The following is a 21416-nucleotide window of genomic DNA, read 5'->3' as shown; positions in this document are numbered from 1 at the left end:
GAAGAACCAGAGGGGTCTGGATGACCTCAAGATTGACTGGGCAAACTGGTGGATTAACTGGTAAAACTGGCTATATCCTTCACCCGAGCATGTTTTAAAATCCTCTTACTTGCACACATAAAAGGCATGAATTTCTTAACATACGCAAAGTACGTTTGCTCAAGTTCCTGCTTAAAATTAAGAGCACACATATGCATGCGAGGCATATTTTAAATATTACATGTGAAATGCACACATGATTTAAAATTCCAGCACGTGTATGGGAGCTCATGCGTACATTTTAAACTTAGTCTATATGTAATATTAGTAGTACAACCTTCTAGTATCCATACTGGTTCTTGACAAAAGTGGAATCTATATAAGTGGATTAGACAAAGAGAAAAATCATATATGGCCTTATAAACCACATAGTTCTCCTTCTTCAAATGTGTCACCTATATCGTCTCAAATTTCAGGCATTATATTTTAGTTCAATAAAAAAAAAAAAAAAGGTTTGCATCTACAAAGACAAATAATGTTAAATAAAACAGAGGCCAATAAACCAGATGTCAAAAATTAAGATAATTTTATACTTCATAAATCAGGAATCAATAAATTAGGACACTACAGGAAGAGTGAACCTAGTGCAATGGCTCAGATTAGTGCCAGAATCTTGCTGTCAGCATCACAAAACTTCAAACTGGCAATTAAAACAAAGGCAAGGCTTTGGTTTCATGTGCAAAACATCTCAAGACAAATTCTTCTTGGTTTCCCCTTGTGCAGAAGATGTCAGAGATCAGAAAGAGAATGTATGTGTGTGTGATGGGGGGGAATCAGAACTCCAGAATGACTAGCTGTAGTCTTCACCCCACGTGTCCTAAACCGGGATGGAAGAGAAATCCAAGCTCTACCTCGACATACTACCCCTGCCCGCCAGACAAAAATCTTTTGTATATTGCAAAGAATTACAAGAAGATTTGGCAGAAAACTTGATGGATTGAGCTGGTACCTAAAGTACCCGTCCACAACCCTAAACAGAGGATAGGCACGGATTCCTGCACCTCCAAAGCCCAACCACATCCCTGGGGTGAGATCTCCATAACCCCTCCCTCACAGGGCTCCAAAGAGATGGCGGCAGGGTGCGGAGCTTCTTAAACCCCTCTTCCCCAGACCCTGATCCTTACCTGATTGTCAGCGGCAGCCCTGCAGAACCCATGGTTCGGTACCATCCGCGCCTTACTGCCCGCGGCCCGCACCATCCTCCGTAGCCACTGTAACCCTCTCATACCCGGGCCACAGCAGCAGCACCCCCCACCTCGCTGCGGGCAGAAGCAGCTTAACCCGCGTCCGATAGCTCAACCTCAAAGCCCTCAAGATGCACTCTCCCTCCCTCCAATCCACCCAGATACTACAACTCTGCTAGTCCCGGCTCCAGCTATATCTGCAACCAGTGGGAGCCCCAGTTGGCGAGCCTGAACAGCCAATGAGCTGCCGCCTGGCGTCGGCACGCTCCGCCCTCTCTCCTCTAACGGGCTGGAGCTGATATTACGCTAGGAGGAAGGCCGGGCTACGAGGGGAAGTCTAAACTGTGGACTACCACGTCGGCTTCCGTTATGAGGCTGCCCTCCTCCTCCTCTGCTCTCAGCAGTGCTTTGCACAGACCTCCAAGTTGTGCTTTTTCTTAATAAATACGCAGGGAATTTATATTTAAAGTACTTGCATTTTTTTCTCCAAATTCAGCCAGGCAGGGCTGTCGGGAGAGTGTTCTGTTTCCTTGTCCCTGCCCTTGTTCTTCTATGTATAAGAAAAAAAATCAGTGCAGGGGAGGAGTCCTGATAGAGTCAGGGACCAGCAGCAGGCAAGTCCGTTGGCCCCTTCCCCCGCGTCTGCTTCCCCACCTCCCCTCTCACCTTTCTCTGCTTCTGCTGAGAACGGCCCAGATACAGCCCCCTACCCCTCTCCCTGCCAGTTCGTAGTGAGGAGTTGGATATCCCAGAGATTTCCCTGAATGTCTCTGATGAAATGATCATCTTCCCCCCCCCCCCGCGCGCGACACCAGCTCTCATGGTGCCTGCAGCTAAAGGTGGGTGTATCCTGTCAGCAGGGAGGGGGGAAGGGCAGTAAGTTAAGCCATACCCCCAACACCAGGTAGGAGTTCCAAAAAAACCCCTGCTTTAAGGCGGGATGTAAAACGATCTGGTGTGGCTGATAGAGGAAGGCGCCTGAGTTTTCAGGTACAGGCTGAGCTCCCTGCCCCCAGGTCGGGGGTATCGGATAAGTAACACCTCTGTAAAACAGCTCTGTTAAACCCCCCAGATCCTCTTCAGGTGTCAGCTGAAGAGGATCCTTCAAGCAGGGGAGGATTAATCACTAACAGCCTCAGGGGTGCTTTGGGGAAAGTAGCTTTAGGGAGGATAAAAAAGGTAAATGTTAATATTTTTAAGCTGTTAGAAGGGAAATGCAGAGAGAATAAAGGACAGAAAAAAGCAAAAAGGAGAGGGAGAAAAGGCGTAAGTTCGCCAAGAATATTTTGAACTGGGTGAAGGAATTTGTATGCTTGGCCAGCATAGTAGGGCATTACGAACCTCATCAATATGGGCCTCTGTTGGCATACGCTGACAGTATTTTGGGGGCATCCAGGGACTACGAAGGTTGGGCTTGGCTCAACGATGATGAGCAGTTCCGCGACAAGATGGAGGGTAACAAGTACATGTCCTGGGGCACTCAGGATATTAATCTGTGACTTACACAGATGACGAACAGGAGTGCGAGTATCCCTAAAAGTGTAGGTAGTGCAGGAGGGGCGAGCTACATGGGTATAGGATCTAACTCCTTTCAGAGCTTTGGAACTACACCAAAGGGAGGGATGACAGGTAAACTTGGAAGAAGCCACACAGATTATGCTGGCGTTACAATAAAATCACCGATATTGCATGTTCAGGCACACCTGTGCAACTTGTAACGGTGCCCACCCAGCTATTAAATGCCCCACTAGTCAAGGGGTTTCCCCTCGGAGAGGTGGAAAGCAATAAAATGAAGTTTAAAAAGGCATTTTCGCCCATAGGGGAGGTGCTTCAGAGGTTAAGAGAATATCCAAACAAGAAGGTAGCAGTCTTATTAGCCAAGGGTTTTTCAGAAAAATTTTTTAATACCATATATAGGACCTGGGGAGGGGGGTAGAGTTAGGAATGCTAGGTCAGTAGTGAGGTTGAGGGAGGTTACGGTTAAGAAAGTGCAGGAAGAAATGGAGCTCAGGCATGCAGCGGGGCCCTTCAGTGAACCTCCTTTTCTAAAAATGCATTTATCTCCTTTAGCAGTTATACCTACAAAAGTTACAGAAAAATTCAGGCTGATTCTGAACTTGTCTTACCCTAAAGGTGAATCCCTCATTTCCTAGCATGTAGCAGATGGACTCAGGACCAATGGGTATAGTGTGCTCCTGATAGCTAGAGACGGAATCAGATTTCAATCTGACGTCAGCCCTAGTACATATACCCCTGCAGGATGCCATGCTCCTCAGTATTCTTCTATCTCCATAGCAGTTCGGGACTCTATACACGCTTGCACAGCGTTAGAGTATTCTAAGCAAAGAAATCCAAAACGAAGAAATCTTACCTCTACAGATGAGCCCCGCTCTCCTGCAGTGATACCTATGGGTCCCTCCCCCAGTTGAGAATTCCTGAAGTGATTTCCACAATCCCTCAGAGGTAGGCCTCAGGCCGGTAGCCGGTTCCCGGTGTGGACTTAGCCCCCGGCAATGGGTGCGGCTGAGAGGCAGCGGGTGCAACTTTGAGCGTGGCGGTAAAGGTACTTTTCCCTCTCCCCCCGCAGCTGGAGACTGCCCAGAACGAGACCGGGAAACGCCGAGACAAGGTAAGGTAGAAAACTTCCTAAAAGTCTCCGGTCTCCGAGGCTCGAAGAGCCACATAGATCGCCAGCCGGCGTCAGTGCTACCAGGTTGATCGGCCCTGTTCCGGGCTAGACCCCGGTCCGATACGAGGGTCCTCCCACGTGGAGACCCTCTGAGGTGATAGTCATATTGCTCACGTGGTCACAGACGCCATATTCCCTTGATCGCCGCCCTGTCCGCCGATTTGATCCATGCGCCCAGAGACGAGCCGGGCGCACATCGGCACGCGCATAAGTGCCGTGCGCACAGCAACGTGTGCGAGGGCGCCGAGTGCACAGTCACACACTCAACTGTGCTGGGCGCATAAGTTAAATTTGTGAGCACGGCGGCGCACACATCTTCCTGAGTGCGCATCTGACCTACATGCACAATTTCTGCGTGACCGGAGCGCATACACGAACAAGCCATGGCACCACCGGATAAGAAGCTCCAGGCTCAAGTCCTCTGCCCAGCATGACACATAAGAGCTGCGTAACACAAAGAGGCCACGGCTCTGTGTCTACAGTGCAAGGAGGCCCTGGGTGAACCAGGACAAGGTCCTCCCCAGCCAGTACGGAGATCCGGATCCACCGACAGTACACCGGACCTCTCTACCCCCAGCAGGAGCCTCCTTCAAACGGGGCTCCCCGGGGATGCAGCACCTCCCAATTTAGACCCAGCATCTTTCGCCTGGATAGAATTCTTCAAAGGCTTACATACCTTTGTCCACATGCAATCGGCGCCTCCGATGACACAGCCACAGCCTCTCCCAGAGGACCCTAACATCCCGGGACCCTCTAAACCCAGAGAAGCGCCTCTCCCGCCTTAAAGCCCTGACATTGGGGACATGTGCACCTCAGACGAGGATCAAGAATCCCTGGAGGAAGGGGAAATTCCCCCAGGAACGGAACCTTACCGAACCATGAGGCGGTTCTTCGCCAAAGACTAACTATCAGACCTCGTGGCTCACAGCTTGAAAAAGCTCGCTATTCCAGGCATGAGTGCCACAGGAGAACCGAAGACGAACCTCCTCCTCGAGGGACTCAGTCAGGCCTCCCGCCATTTCCCTTTGCTGCAAGCCATTCAACAGCTGATTGACCTGGAATGGGAGGCTCCGGAGGCCACGTTCAAGGGGGGACAGACCCTGGCAGCCCTATACCCCCTGGACCCCGCTGCCAAAGATCTCCTGGCATTTCCCACAGTGGTTGCCATGGTCTGCGCGGTCGCAAAGCACACTACCATCCCCGTCGAGGGAGGAGCGGCACTCAAGGATGCCCAGAACAGACGTCTGGAATCCATCCTCAAACAGTCTTTCGACGTATCAGCTATGTCACTACAGATCGCGGCCTGCTGTGCGCCATGGTAACACGTGCCTGCTTATCAAAGACCAGGAACACTATCACACCTGTTGAAGCACTAGAACCAGCAGTATCATCCCTCATGGATGAGACCTCCGACCTGGTGCGTACCACAGCCAGAGGTGTTTCGTCCATTGGGGCAGCCCGAAGGCAACTCTGGCTCCTAAACTGGTCAGCCGATGCGACGTCCAAGACAAGACTCACGAGAATGGCCTTCAAGGGAACCCTCCTGTTCGGAAGCGAACTGGAGAAGCTAGCCGACAAAGGAGGCAAATCCCCAGTACCGCGGCTACCGGAGGACAAGAACAAGAGAAGCCAGCGTCCCTCCCCCCGAAGAGCCAAAGGCAGGGGATCACAGCGCTTCAAACCATACAAAAGTACATATCAAGCATCTCGCCCCGCAGGGAGGGGCCAGTCCTTTCAGAACAAACACAGCAAAAGGGGAGCTGGCAAGGGTCCAGGCCCCAGCTGCACCCCACAATGAAGATCAGCCGACCCATCCACAGGCAGAAGCCATAGGGGGCAGACTGGCTCTATTCTACCACAGATGGGTCGAGATAACTTCGGACAAGTGGGTCCTAACCATCATCCGAGAGGGATATTATCTGGACTTCCACAACATTCCTCCAGACAAATTTGTGAAATCTCCCTGCCACAACCCTTCCAAGAAGACGGCAGTGGAAGCCACGACCAAATTACTCGACTTAAAGGCCATAACCCCGGTGCCCACGCATCAACAAAATACTGGGCACTATTCCATCTATTTTATTGTTCCCAAGAAAGAGGGTACATTCAGACCCATCCTGGACCTCAAGTCCATCAACCGCCACCTGAGGATACCTCGCTTCTGCATGGAAACCCTAAGCTCAGTCATAAGAGCGATACAGCCGGGAGAATTTCTCACATCCCTGGATCTGTCAGAAGCCTACCTGCACATCCCGGTCCATCAAGAGCATAGTGTTTTTTTTATGCTTCATGATCCTGGACCACCACTACCAGTTTTGGGCACTACCCTTCGGGCTAGCCACAGCACCCCGAACATTCACCAAAATCATGGTTGTAGTGGCGGCGACACAGGAAAGAAGGAATCCTCGTACACCCACATCTGGACGATTGGCTGATCAGGGCCAAATCCCCAGGGGAAAGTCATCAGGCGACCACGAGAGTCAAAACTCTACTGGAGAACCTCGGGTGGCTGGTCAACACAAACAGGAGCTGTCTGCAGCCCTCCCAATCTCTGGAATAGCTGGGAGTCCGGTTCAACACCAGACAAGACAAGGTCATTCTGACTCCTATAAGGAGAACAAAACTGATGAACCAATTGTGAAAACTGTTAAGCAGTCTTCATCCCAAGGTGTGGGACTACCTCCAAGTCCTCGGTCTCATGACATCCACACTGGAAGTGGTTCCATGGGCAAGAGCTCACATGCAACCCCTACAGTGTTCTCTACTGTCATGATGGAATCAGATGTCTCAGAACTACTCCATTCGCCTCCAGCTCCCGGAGGAAGTTCGAACCCAGCTACAATGGTAGCTACAAGAAGACCATCTGAGCACGGGAATAAGGCTATCCCCACTGACCTGGATCCTGCTCACCACGGATGCGAGCCTACGAGGGTGGGGAGCAAACTGCTAGGAACTGACCGCCCAGGGGCAATGGGACAAGGAAGAGTCGGGATGGGATATCAACCAACTGGAAGCACCGGCAGTCAGGCTAGCCTGCCTATGGTTCACTCACAGACTCCAGGGCGAATCGGTCAGAGTTATGTCAGACAACACCACAACAATTGCCTACATCAACCGCCGGGGAGCCACAGGTGTCCCTGGAGATAGACCCCCTAATGCCGTGGGTGGAATCAAACCTACAAGAGATTTCAGCCGCCCACATTGAGGGAAAAGACAACTTCACTGTGGATTACCTCAGCAGAGAAAGTCTAGACCCAGGGGAATGGAGGCTGTCAGCCACAGCCTTCCAGTTGATAGTAAACCGCTGGGGAACACCAGCCATGGACCTCCTGGCAACCCGGTTCAACGCCCAAGTTCCCAACTTCTTCAGTTGCAGACGGGAACCACAATCCCAAGGGATTGATGCCCTCGTTTAGGCCTGGTCACAGGAAATCCTGCTATATGCCTTCCCTCCGTGGCCGCTACTGGGCGGGATCATCTGCAAGATAGAACACCACAGGGGCCCAGCATTTCTAGTGGCCCCAACTGACCAAGAAGGCAGTGGTACGCAGATATGCGAAGACTACTGACAGGGAGCCCTCTCCCTCTACCTCCACACAGGGATCTACTCCAACAAGACCCAATTCTCCAGGAAGACCCAGCTCAATTCTCTCTCACGGTCTGGCCATTGAGAGAACACGCCTGAAAGAGAGCGGATACTCGGGGGCGGTGATTGACACACTGCTCTGAGCACGCAAGTTTTCCACATCTCTAACCTACATACGAATATGGAGAATATTCGAAGCCTGGTGTGAAGACTGTGACATCATCCCGCGGACAGTCAAAATTCCTGCGATTCTGAACAGTGTTCATTTGTTAGATGCTGGGAAAAGGATCTGGAAGTTCAGCTAGGGCCACGAGTATGGGAGGACGTTCTGAAACAGGCCAGGCACTGCTCGATCTCCGCCAGACTTCAGGAGAACTGTTTTAAAATTATATATCGTTGGTATCTTACCCCTGACAAGCTGCATAAATTTTACCCTAATCTAGGGCAGGTGTGCTGGCGTAACTGCGGTGCTGTTGGCACCTACTTACATATTTGGTGGGCTTGTCCAAGCATCAGTCCCTTGTGGACAGAACATTTCACCTGGCTGAGCAAGCTCTTAGAGATTGCTATTGCCCCTGCGGCCTCAGTGGCTTTGTTACACATTTTCCCGGATACTATCCCCAGGAAGTTCCAGCGGTTTTGTGCTCAATTATTTATAGCAGCACGTACCCTCATAGCCTATCATTGGAAGTCTGCGGTTCTTCCCTCGTTGCGGGACATAGAAAGTAAACTTTATTCTTATTACCGCCTGGAACACCTGACGGCATCGAGACATAATCGTCTCCCTGCTTTTTTGGCTTCATGGAAACCCTTTATTGACTCCTTAGGTCTGGCACAGTGACTCCTAACTTACTGGCTAACTAGCCTTTCAGTCTGAAGACCTTTTCATATGCTTAGGTATGCCTTTCTGTGTATTTATTCCATGTATGTATCATTCACCATCTGCTTTTGAGTACGCCTGTCTGATGGTGCTCCTTGCAGTTATTATATTTTGTCACCTCATCCATGTATGCGTTACTTATCATAGGGATGTTTTGTTTGTTTGCACTTATATGACACTCTCTGGGAGGGAGGGGGGGGGGTGGGGTTACAGTGTTAATGGTTTTGTAAATGCTCCAGTTCTGATTCTGTGTTATATGTCTGCATTCTGAATGGAATAAAAATTGTCAAATTCAAAAAAAAAAAAAAAAAAATTCCTGCGATTCTGGAATTCCTGCAGAAAGGCTTACAGAAGGGGTTGTCTCTCAACTCAATCAAGGTGCAGGTGGCTGCATTGGCCTGCTACACAGCCAAGGTAGAGGGCATAAGCCTAGCCTCTCACCCGGACGTCTCCCGCTTCCTGAAAGGGGTCAAGCAGATCCGACCACTCCTAAAGTGGCCGGTACCTCTATGGAATCTCAATCTAGTCCTAGATTTCCTAGAAGGAGCCTCCTTCAGACCCACCCGCAGTCTGTCCCTCCGACTACTAACATTGAAGACTGCATTTCTAGTGGCAGTCTGTTCGGCCCGTCACAGCCCCAAGTTTCAAGCACTGTCCTGTCTAGAACCGTTCCTCAGGTTCACACCGGGATCCATACAGCTACGCACGGTCCCACTCCTTCCTCCCAAAAGTGGTTTCGCACTTCTATCTAAATCAAACCATCTCGCTGCCATCGCCAGACGAGCATAAGGACTCGGACGAATCTTGCCGCCTTCGCCATCTTAACTTCGGCAGACTCCTAGTCCGATACCTGGAAAGGTCGGAATCCGTACGAAAGAATGACCACCTGTTCGTCCTTCACAGCGGGAAGAAACAAGGGGAAGCGGCCTCTCAGGCAACCATAGCCCGCTGGATCAAAGAAGTTATCAAGGCGGCCTACATAGAGGCAGGCAAGCCCCCACCTCTACAAGTCAAGGCCCATTCCACTAGAGCCCAGGTAGTGTCCTAGGTGGAAACCAAGATGCTTTCACCCGCCAAGATCTGTCAGGTGGCGACATGGTCCTCCATTCACACCTTCTCTAGGTTCTACCACCTGGATGTTCAGGCTCAGGAGGACACAGCCTTCGCAAGAGCAGCCTCCCACCCGGTTTGGGAGTAGCTTTTGTACATCCCATTGGTCCCGAGTCCATCTGCTACACTCTAGGAAATGGAGAAATTACTTACCTGATAATTTCATTTTCCTTAGTGTAGACAGATGGACTCAGTATCCTGCCCACGGCTGCCGGCAAACACGGAAACCTCGGGTGACAGTCCCCGAGAGCAAGACAAACAAGGGTAAGCCCAGCTTCCCTCTAATTAAGACACCCATACCTGCTGGGTGTTGGCGTTTCTCAGTTGAGTGCACTGGCGGTCTCCAGCTACAGTACCAATAAACAACCCCAATATTAGAGGAACCTTTTACTCAAATATTCAAACAATTATAAATTCATGCTCTGGGAAACTGTATCAGAAAATTCTTGTGCCTTACAGTCCTCTGGCTCTTGCCCACATAGGGCTGCAACCAGTTTCGTGTATGTAGCACTGTCAATTACCTCATTTACTTTTTCCCATCCATTTCATTTATTCACCAAACATTTTTTTAAAAATGTTTCTTTTTCACTCGTGACCCCAAATTTAAAATTACATCCCACACATCTCCTTAATATTACTTCCCAATTTTACACTATTCACTTTCACTTTTATACTTGCTGTTTTTTTCTGCTATTCTGTATCAAAATCTCTGGTGCCTTTTGCTGCGAATACTCGCTACATTGATGTTGTACTTTGATTGCAGTTTTGAACTCTGCGACTGCATACACGTTATTCCAAAGCCTTCTATTCACTCCATTGATCTTATGCTTCAATTGCAGTACTAATCCCGCTGCTGCATACACGTTATTCAAACTCCCAACATTGATGTTTCGGCGGTTGTGTCCGCCTTCCTCAGGGGATTTCGTATCACATAAGGCATAAAAAAAACTTACTTATTCTTACAAAACAATATTTTAACAACTTTTACTGCACTTATAAAGCCACCAAACAATCGATCTAACTTACTTTCAGTTTTCTGGCCGCACCCGGCTCCTTCCCACAGCACACCGAATCACAAGTGGCGCTTCTCACGCTCAATCCCTCCCCTCCAGAGTCACGTCTTTTAAACATCTCATCCTCTAGCTCAGTGGTTCTCAACCTTTTTTCTGTCGGGACACACCTGACAGATGGTTCTCACATGCGTGACACACTGACCCATGATCGTCACAGGGCTAGATGTAAAAGTACAGTTTGCATCCAAGGGAACCCCCCTGACCCAAAATAATGGATGTAAAGCAGAATTATGACATTCCCCATACAACTCACCCTACAAAAAAGATATTCTGGTTCTGGTGTCATCTCAGTAACAGCAACTCAAACTCCTTCTACTTCCAGGCTCAATAGCCCTACTTATGAAAAGACATCAGTTTACCACCAATGCATGTCCTCTTGAGAAAACACAACAAATAAGACTGATAAAACTCTTACATGCTAGTAAAATATCTCATCTCGGTAACAGACACAGAACCGACCTAACATACTCCCAGGATCTGTAGTCATGCACATAAACTAATCCGCACACAGTTACACCTGTATTATGGAATATACTCAAACAGGAGCAACCCTAGCTATGAAAAGGCAACACCACAAATATTAAATCAGGCCCTAAACACCGGGAAGAAGAAAAGGCCAGCCACGGGTGCCACAGCTTTTTTTTTTAGCACTGCTGCCGTTCCCACTGGGCTTGAACGTGTTGATAGCCCGGCGGCAATGGCAGCAGGGAAGAAAGAGCAGCGGGAGAGACCGGGAGCATGCGACACAGCAGCCGGTGCTTGGCGACACACTAGTGTGTTGCGACACACCGGTTGAGAACCGCTGCTCTAGCTGGCCACCAATCAACTTCCTACCCGGTACACCAACCAATCAACTTCTTTATTCATTCCACCAGGCTGAACCGTTCCCAATTTGAAGATCCATGGTGAGACCGCACCTTGAATACTGTGTACCGCACCTTGAATACTGTGTACCGCACCTTGAATACTGTGTACAATTCTGGTCGCCGCATCTCAAAAAAGATATAATTGCGATGGAGAAGGTACAGAGAAGGGCTACCAAAATGATAAGGGGAATGGAACAACTCCCCTATGAGGAAAGACTAAAGAGGTTAGGACTTTTCAGCTTGGAGAAGAGACGACTGAGGGGGGATATGATAGAGGTGTTTAAAATCATGAGAGGTCTAGAACGGGTAGATGTGAATCGGTTATTTACTCTTTCGGATAGTAGAAGGACTAGGGGGCACTCCATGAAGTTAGCATGGGGCACATTTAAAACTAATCGGAGAAAGTTCTTTTTTACTCAACGCACAATTAAACTCTGGAATTTGTTGCCAGAGAATGTGGTTCGTGCAGGTAGTATAGCTGTGTTTAAAAAAGGATTGGATAAGTTCTTGGAGGAGAAGTCCATTACCTGCTATTAAGTTCACTTAGAGAATAGCCACTGCCATTAGCAATGGTTACATGGAATAGACTTAGTTTTTGGGTACTTGCCAGGTTCTTGTGGCCTGGATTGGCCACTGTTGGAAACAGGATGCTGGGCTTGATGGACCCTTGGTCTGACCCAGTATGGCATTTTCTTATGTTCTTATGTTCTTATGTTTGAATATTTGAGTAAAAGGTTCCTCTAATATTGGGGTTGTTTATTGGTACTGTTACATTGAGAGGATTGGTAAGCCCATAACAAAGTATTGTTTGGGTCTCCAGCTATAACTACATCAACCAGTTCAAGTTAATCACCTTAACCAAGTTAATCAAGTTATTCAGTCACACATATATCCACAATTGCTTTTCGAAGAGAATACTGAGGAGCATGGCTTCCTGCAGGGGTATATGTACTAGGGCTGACGTCAGATTGAAATCTGATTCCATCTCCAACTGCTATCAGGAGCACACTATACCCATTGGTCCTGAGTCCATCTGTCTACACTAAGGAAAACGAAATTATCAGGTAAGTAATTTCTCCAATGATTTTAAACCTCCTTCAATTATGCGTTGGAGGTAGTTCAAACAACAGGAAGGGGTGCACTTTTGGCTAAGGCGGACATTGAGTCCATGTTTAGACTGCTTCCAATTCATCCGGATAGCTTGCCATTGTTGGGATTTTCTTTTGAAGGGAAGTATTTCGTGGATAGGTGTTTGCCGATGGGGTGCGCTATCTCCTGCACATACTTTGAAGCCTTTAGTACTTTCTTACAGTGGGAGGTGGAGAATAGGACAGGGGACAGAAGTATGTTACACTACTTAAATGATTTCTTGTTTATAGGAAGAGGACAGTCGGTACGGTGTAAGTTACTGTTGGAAGGGTTTTTGGAGGTAGTGTAGAGACTGGGGGTGCCCATAGCACAGGAAAAAACAGAGGGGCCGGCCACAAGGTTAACTTTCCCAGGGATTGAAATAGATATGGAGGCCTTAGTGTCCAGACTGCCTTTAGATAAGGTTAGTAAATTAAAGATACTAACGAGGGAAGTGGGGTAGGCAAAGAAGATTACCCTGAAGAAAATGTAGTCCTTGATAGGGGCTTTAAATTTTGCATGTAGAGTCATTCCGGTGGGAAGGGTTTTCATTAGGAGGCTGTCTTCAGTTACTGCAGGGGTTAAGGCAGCATAACATTTCATCAGAGTAATGCGAGCCATCAAGGAGGAGTTGAAAGTTTGGGAAGTATTTTTGGAAGAATTTAATGGAGTATGAATCATGCCGGATAAGGAAGTGAGCAATAGAGAATTGGAATTGTTTTCAGATGCAGCAGGGTCTTCTGGATTCGGGGTTTACTTTCAAGGAAAATGGTGTGCTGAACCTTGGCCCGAGGATTGTATGGTAGGAGGCATCACAAAAAATATCACGTTCCTGGAGCTATTTCCAATTGTTCTAGCACTTGTGATTTGGGGTGCAGAACTTAGTAATAAGTGTGTGGTATTTTGGTGTGACAACCTGGGAGTTGTTCAGGTTATAAATAGGTTGTCAGCCAAATGTTTAATGGTTTCTGCCTTGTTACGGGAATTAGTAGGTACCTGTGAAGTTGAATGTGCAGATTACAGCTAAGCATATTCCTGGAGTGGAAAATATTATAGCGGATGCCCTTTCTCGTTTTAAGTGGAAGGTCTTCAGATCACTTGCACCAGGAGCCCAGGAAAACACGAAGTGTCCTGAGTACCTGTGGAGTATAGGGATAAAGAGGAATGGGAACTAATAAAGTCTGTTGCACCTAATATATGGGCGGCTTATCTAGCAGGGAATCGAGCAATAACAAGATTGCTGATTGAGAGGGGATGAAATGGAGGCTCAGTGAGAGATGAGTCGGTGGTGCAATATATTTTATGGGCTAAGTCCAAGGACTATTCATTGGCAGTGGTAAGGTTGCACTTAGCAGGGTTTGCTTTCTTCCAGAAGCTTAGAGGTTGGAAGAATCCTGCCTTAGGTTTTCGGGTTAAGCGAGTATTACAAGGGTGGAAATGTGAGAAGGGTTGGGGGGGGGGGGGGGGGGAATAGGAGGCGTCCCAAAAGGTACGAGGACTTACTAAGAATGGCAAGGTGTTTGGAAGATGTATGTTGGTCCGCGTACGAGGTATTGTTGTTCAGGGTGGCCTTCTCGTTGGCCTTTTTTGGAGCGATGCGGCTTAGCGAGTTAGTGGTCAGCTCGCAAGTAAATGCCAGAGGGGCAGGATTGATGTTGAAACATGTTTGGGTACAAAGGGATAGCGCAGAGGTGTTATTTACAAAAATCTAAAACAGATCAATTAGGGAAAGGTTGTTGGATTAGAATGGGAAGAGCGGTGCACGAATTAGTATGTCCAGTTCGAAATTTGCAGGCATACGAGAGGGCAAGGCCTAAGGTAGGGGGTTCTTTCTTAGTACACGAAATTGGCCTGCCGCTCACGAGTTTCAGTTTTCCAGGGTGTTAAAAATGGTATGGAGGTGATGGGAGGAGAAGCAAGTTTCTATAGCTCGCATTCTTTTAGAATAGGGGCAGCCACTACAGCGGCGGAAATTGGCTTGGCTGAAGGAGAGATTAAGACAATCGGACGATGGAAGTCTAATACTTTCAGGCGTTACATTAGGGAATAAAAAGAAATAAATAAATAAACCATGGGTAGTAACAGGGGTATCTTCTTTTGCAGAACCAGTAGCCGTTTACAACACACAGGAGTGTGCTTGGATCGTGGGCCACTCCTTCATTTAGTGGGCGGAGCAGCGGGCAGAACAGCAGCCTTATGGAGTGAATTTGCAACTGGAGAAACTTCATTGGAGGATGCGTTGGTTGGGAAAGCGGGGTATGCGATGGAATAATTTGTTATTCTTCTTGCAGGAGCAGGTAGCATTGGACAGAGTCCCAAACAAGTTATTGGTCCATTTGGGGGGGGGGGAACGATATTGGCAAGGGATCGTGTAGGGAATTGATTTCAGCCATGCGAAAGGACCTGGCGATGGTAATGATAAAATGGCCAGGAGTCCAGGTGGGGTGGTCCAATATTATTGTGCGTCCTAATTTCAAGGATGAACCAATCTGGAAGAGAGGTGTCAAAAAAGTTAGACAAATGGGAAGATGGGTAGTTGAGAAAGGTGAGTTTCTGGGTGCACCATGGCTGGTCCGGTGATATGCTAGAAGGGTTGTTTTTTGTTGTTTTTGTTTTTTTTTAGAAAGGATGGGGTGCATCTGACATAGGGTTGGACTTATTTAATAATGCCCTGCAAGAAGGATTGGAGGCAGTAATTACCAGCAGATAAAGGGCCGCAATGGGGGGACAAGGAAGTAGGAACTTCCTTGTTTTGTGGCACCCGAGCCCAAGTTCAATGTTGTAGATTTTGCTGTTTAAAGGACACGGGGGGCTACTGCACGAGAAGGCTGGAATGAGCTTGGGGGCTAAAGCTCAAAGGCCATGGCTGGCCCTCGCTGGGACGAGGCGGGGGCAAGTCAATTAGGGGGGGGGGGGTCTTGCTTACTGCTGGGATTTGGTGGTGAGTGATGGCTTAAGAGAAAGTGGGTTTGGGGAATGTTTCAGCTGACGTGTTGTCAGCATGATGGTTATTGTACCGGCTCAGGGATTGTTTAATAAACTGCGGCCTTTTATAACGCCAGAAAGTGAAATGTTTTTCTTGTGGAGGGATGGTAAGAGCCAAGCGCAGATCTCGACTCCTCACATTAATTATGTTACTGAGAGCATAAACAAACACCAGCTCCTGTTCAGTACTAGAGAAATAATAGTGGAGGACGTAGATTGCAGCATCTCTAGCACATGCCATAGCTTTATTTCGTTCCCATCTAACTTTATTAAAAGTTACAAATAGTAATAGTATGTTGCAACAGAGAGAAAAAAAATAAACAAACCTTTCCATAGCCATAGCACTCGCTCCTTAATAAAGCATCCAAGCAAGTACCTCAGCTCCTGGGCCTCCATCATTGTAAATTTCTCCGTCAGAGGTCTCACTTTCTACAGCTCTAAAAAAAAAAAAAGCCACCCCCCTTTATATAAAAAAAAAAAAAAGCTATGACGGAGTGTTTAATAGCCCATTGCTAGGGAACTTAGTAGAACAAACAGTAAGAGTTCAACTATATGAAATGTTAGATGAAAATATTGGAATCATCAATTCAGGTTCAGAGAAGGCCACAGCACAGAGATAGTCCTCGTTGCCCTAGTTAGAGGAGCTCCTGAGATACCATGCTAGATGCCACGTCGTGACTTTATTGCTACTGAATTTCTTAGCAGCCTTTGACACTATAGATCATATTCTATCATGACAAGCAGAGGCCAGCCTAAGTAGCAAGGTCCTAACCTTATTCAATTCATTTCTGTGCAACAGGTAACAATTTGTACAGTTAGCCCTAGTATTCTTCAGCATATACTTCAGACCATGTCCTGCTCGTGCTACCAATGCAGCCGGACCCACCAACAGCTATAAACAAGCTAAGCAGATGTCTTACAGTCATCTAAAAATTCCTCCACCCCCCTCCACAAAAAAAAACCCCAAACCTGATTCTTTAGATACAAAAAATGCACAGACAAGAGCATTCTTGTTTGCAAATCCTGTAGGACTGACTGCACTGGGATTGCTGGGGGCTCAAAGTTTCCAGAATCCAGAGAAAATCAAAGATCTCTGAGAGGAGGTCTTTGTTGTTGTGGACATTTGATTCCCAACACCTTGCCCAACTTGTCCAAGAATTTGGAGTACAAGATGTCTTCTGGTGGCAATATGTGCTCTGGTAGATCAGGCAGGGGATCGGAGGGACTCCCTATAGACCCTTCCTCAGACTTGAGGGAACATTAAACCCAGGACTCCAACGATACTGGAGGTGTTCAGGGTGGAGTCCTTGGTCGTCTTGAAGGCCCATATTCCTGGGACTTTCTCCAGAAAGTGGCATCTGAAGAACCTTCCTCACACTGGCTAGATTCCTCAGCAAGAGGAACTTCCTCTTGCTGAGGAATCCGACACTCTAGAAAGGAGATGTTGAAGAGTGCCTTCCTTGTTACCAGAGGCCAGTGAGGTAAAGAAAGTCTTCACCAAAACCACTATCTGGTTTATGGGCTGCTGTGTCACATGTCTAGGAGTTGGAAAAGAGACATCCTTTTCTGCAACCAGTACAGATTTGTCTTAAGAAGCTTCCAGTGGTGGGGCTCCCTCCTGGGTCAACTGACCTAGTGGATACATGGAAACCAGGGGTACTACAGAGCATATTTGATCTGGTGCCTCCAGGCGAAGAGCTTCTCATGAAGCAAATATGAAGATACAGCCTTTGGGATAGCACGATGTAAGTGTAGAGAATCCCCTTTGGGGCCTCTGTCTGACCATTTCACCTCGAATGCATTGAGTGCATTGATAGAGCCAGGACTGGTGCTCCAATTATGTAGAGGCATAGAGTACTGAAAGACCTGATGCTGAATGCTTCAGTGGAGCAAACGGCTGCACTGGCTGAATTGAGGCTTGAAACACCAAGGGCCAATGTGTCAGTAGTTTCAGCTCTGGATGCAGCAACAGTGCTGAGTGCGTCGATGGACCTGAATCCAATGTCAGCTTTGGCAGCGACAACTGCACTTCTGGCACCAATGCATAGAGGTTCTTCTACATAAGATTTGCCATATCGGGTCAGACCAAAGGTTCATCAAACCCAATATTCTGTTTCCAATAGCAACCTATCTAGATCATAAGTACCTGGTAGGATCCCAAGGGTTAGATAGATTCCAAGCTGCTTATCCCAGGGATAAGAAGTGGATTTCTACAACTTCACCTTAATAATAGTTTTAAACAAGATCCTAGAGGAAAAGTCCATAAGCTTTTTAAAATGCAGCTACATTAGTAGCTTTTATTACATTCTCAGGCAACTAATTCCAGAGCTTAATTATGGATTGAGTAAAAACATTTTCTTTATTAGTTTTAAACATATCACTTAGTAACTTCATTATGTATCCCCTAGTTTTTGTATTCTTTGAAAGAGTACAAAAGACTAGGGCATCTATAAGCCCCATGGGGCTTACGAAGACCCTTGTTTTCAGTGCTTCTGTACTTTACTGGACCCCAACGGAGTGGTAGATTTGGGAACTAGCACCACATAAGGGGGAGCTTTGCTTGAAGCGTGCTTGCTTAGCTCTGCACAGACAGTGCCTGAGGAGGTCCTGCTCCAGGAGGAATGATTTTGGCTCCTCAACAACCTGCGAAGTTCCTCCATCTTCCAGACCAGAGCTTTCCAAACTTTTCATGTTGGTGACACACTTTTTAGACAAACATAATTTTGGGACACAGTAATTCAGTCTACTAGCAAACCAGAGGTTAAAGGTTAAACGAATGAAATGTATTTCGACAATTTATGTATATTTCCTTAAATATATACATAATAAAATGTTTCACGACACAACATATCTTGTGAAAACTTTTCGTTTATATTAAAAATATTATATATTCCAAGATTAATGTTATTGTTATAATTTATGAGTAACAATAATAAAACAAAGTTATTGTGTTATTCAATTTACCTCTTTAATGAGATATATGAGCTTGATGGGATGAACACAGCTTTTGAATATTTGGTGTTAATAAAGTCCAAAGGGTCTTCTGCATAATTTTAAAAAGCTGGCCAGTTTCACACTATATAATTATTTGATAGCCATATAGAATTAGTTGAATGAGGCTATGAGAGTGAAGTCTGGAATTTATAGGAAGGGACAGAATGTCAATATAAATCCTGCACCTCCAGTTCTGTAATTCTGTGCATCCACTGAAATTCCCCCAAACAATGGAGTTTGGATGTTTCCCTTACAGCTCATCATACTAAAAGATATTTTCAAATGCTGGCGTCACCTCACAGTAACAGCAGCACAAACACCTTCCACTGCCAGGCACATTGTGAACTAAAATAAAACCTCGCAAAAAAGACACTCAAAATCTATACTGCAATCCCATTGTAACATAACAGTAATAACACCAAGGACTCAAACAACAATAACCCTAACTGTGAAAAAGCAAGGGTAAATATTACACTGGGTCCTAGAATACCAATACACCACCTACTGAGGAAACAAAACAAACCAGATTGCTGTAGATCCCTATGCTAGCAGAATCTCTCATAATGGTCACACACACACAGAGCAGAGACAGACCCTCACCAAATACAGAATACAAAATAAAGGAGCACAAATTAGACAAAAACTGAAATGGAAACCCCAAGAAGCCAGACTCTGTGTATTAACAATGGAAAAACAGAACCACCATTCCTCATACAACAAATAAAATCAAGAAACAAAGCAACAGTTATAATAGTAAAACCATACTAATAAAAGAATATTTTAAAACTACTGATAAATAGAATTTCTATTAATTAAAATCATATACATTTTTTACAATTTCCCAAACACCAATAAAATATTTCAAAACAGCACATATATCAAACAACACCCAATAATTAAAACTAATAAGGATTTTAAAAAGCCCCTGCTGTCCATACGTGGGAGCTCTTGATTTCCAGTCACCCTGATATTGTCCAGGATTAGGAGGTTATCCTCTCTCACAGACTCACATGTCCATTCTCTCTCACACATACACTGTCACATACATACACATTCATGCTCTTATACCCACCATAACCTCTCGCTCTCACAGACACTGACACACTCTCAGGCTCTAAGACACTCTCTCCCCCTCCACATCCCCCCCCCCCCCCCCCACAAACTCTTACTCCCCTGGATTTTCTCATACACACTCTCTCTCTGGCTCCCTCACATACACACAAACCCCGGCAAGTTCCCAATCATTCTCACACAAACACACACACCCAGGCAAGTTCCCAGTCAAGTTCCCAATCATTCTCACACAAACACACACACCCGCCCAGTCATTCTCACACACTGAAACTGACCCCCAGGCAGGCTCCAATTCATTTTCACACCACTCCCTCACCATCCCCCAGGCATGCACACATTCATTCTCACACACACAGACCCCCAGGCAGGCACCAATTCATTCTTACACACACACACATATACTACACACAGGCCGGCACCTATTCTCACACATACAAACCCCAGGAAGACACCCATACATTCTCATACACAGACACACCCTCAGGCAGGCACCCATGCATTCACACACATACACCCCCAGGCAGACTCCCATTCATACACATCCACACACTAAAGGCAGATCCCCTTTCTTTCTTTTGCCAGCAACCTCAGAGCCTCTCTCATTCCTCTGCTGCCACTGTCGCCGCATGGCTATTGGGGAGGCGCTGATTGCTGCTATTGGCACTGAAGCCCATTCTGCTGCCTCTTCTGTGCAAGCCCCATGGGTTTCCACTTCCTCCATGTTGATCTCGTACATTGTGAAATCCGCATAGAGAAAGTGCTACTCTTGCACATTACCAAAGATTACATGTGCCAATCGGTAAAAAGAAATTTCTTTTTTTTTTTTTTTACCTTTGCTGTCTGATCTTAGTTTTCTAATAGGTTGGTCACAGGCTTTTTTGTTCCACCTCCCCTATTTTTTTGCCAATTTCTTTCATATTGTCTTTTTTTCTATTTCTTTTCTCTCCATCTATCTTCTTCCCTCAAACATTCAGTCAGGTTATCATTCTCACATGCTTTCTCTCTCACACACAGGCTCTCACTCATACAATCATTCATACAGTTTCTCTCTTGCACATGCTGTCTGACTCTCACACACCCAGGCTCTCTCTCACTCCCACATGCTGTCTTGCTCAAGCACAGGCTCTCACTATCACATGCTGTGTCTCTCACACACATACAGGCTCTCACATGCTGTCTCTGCAAACATTCAGGTCCTCACTCCCACACCCAATCTCTCAACGCACCTCATACACGCACCCAATCTCTCAACTCACCTCATACACGCACCCAATCTCTCAACTCATCTCATACACACACTCTACGGTCCCTCAGCCTCTCTCTTACCTCTGGGGCCTCCTCGTCACGGGTCGCTGCAGGATGGGCTCTGCAGCGGCCCTGATCTTCTCGGGCCAATCCGCAGCAGCGGCGGCCCTGATCTTCTCGGGCCGATCCGCAGCAGCAGCAGCAGCGGCCCTGATCTTCTCAGGCCAATCTGCAGCAGCCCTGATCTTCTCGGGCCGATCCTCAGCAGCAGCAGCGGCGGCCCTGATCTTTTCGGGCCGATCCGCGGTGAGGGCCCTGCTACCGGGCCGCCTTCTCTTCTCGCACGCTGCAACAACGCTGCTCCTCTTCTGCACGCGGCTGATGCTCCTCCTCCTTCTTTCTGCCCGTGCGGCTCTGGCAACATTTTTCTTCCGGGGCCGCGTGGGCAGGAAGGAGGCGGAGCACCTGCATGTTTAGAAGTGCCCTTTTTCTTCGGGCCGTGGTGATGTGAGCTCCACCACGGCCCTACCAATCTTCCTGCTGTGTGTCTCTGGGACACAGCA

The 21416-nt window shown here is 47.1% G+C and overlaps 1 protein-coding gene across 2 annotated transcripts in view; it reads right to left on the bottom strand.

Annotated features, from left to right (window-relative positions):
* Positions 1-21416, bottom strand: part of LOC115091020 (haloacid dehalogenase-like hydrolase domain-containing 5) — a 77076-nt gene that overhangs the window by 53605 nt on the left and 2055 nt on the right. The window contains exon 1 of one of the 2 annotated variants that reach the window (XM_029600801.1): positions 1164-1838. The exons of the other annotated variant lie outside the window; for it this stretch is intronic. Coding sequence (XP_029456661.1) covers positions 1164-1265 — 102 coding nt within the window. The 5' untranslated portion in view covers positions 1266-1838. Of the gene's footprint in view, positions 1-1163; positions 1839-21416 lie in introns of those variants that run through there. 2 annotated transcript variants of the gene reach the window in all.

Source organism: Rhinatrema bivittatum, chromosome 4 (assembly GCF_901001135.1).
Source record: "Rhinatrema bivittatum chromosome 4, aRhiBiv1.1, whole genome shotgun sequence".
NCBI lineage: Eukaryota > Metazoa > Chordata > Amphibia > Gymnophiona > Rhinatrematidae > Rhinatrema > Rhinatrema bivittatum.
Note: the sequence above shows the minus strand (reverse complement) of the source record. Positions and strands in the feature narration are given on the sequence as shown.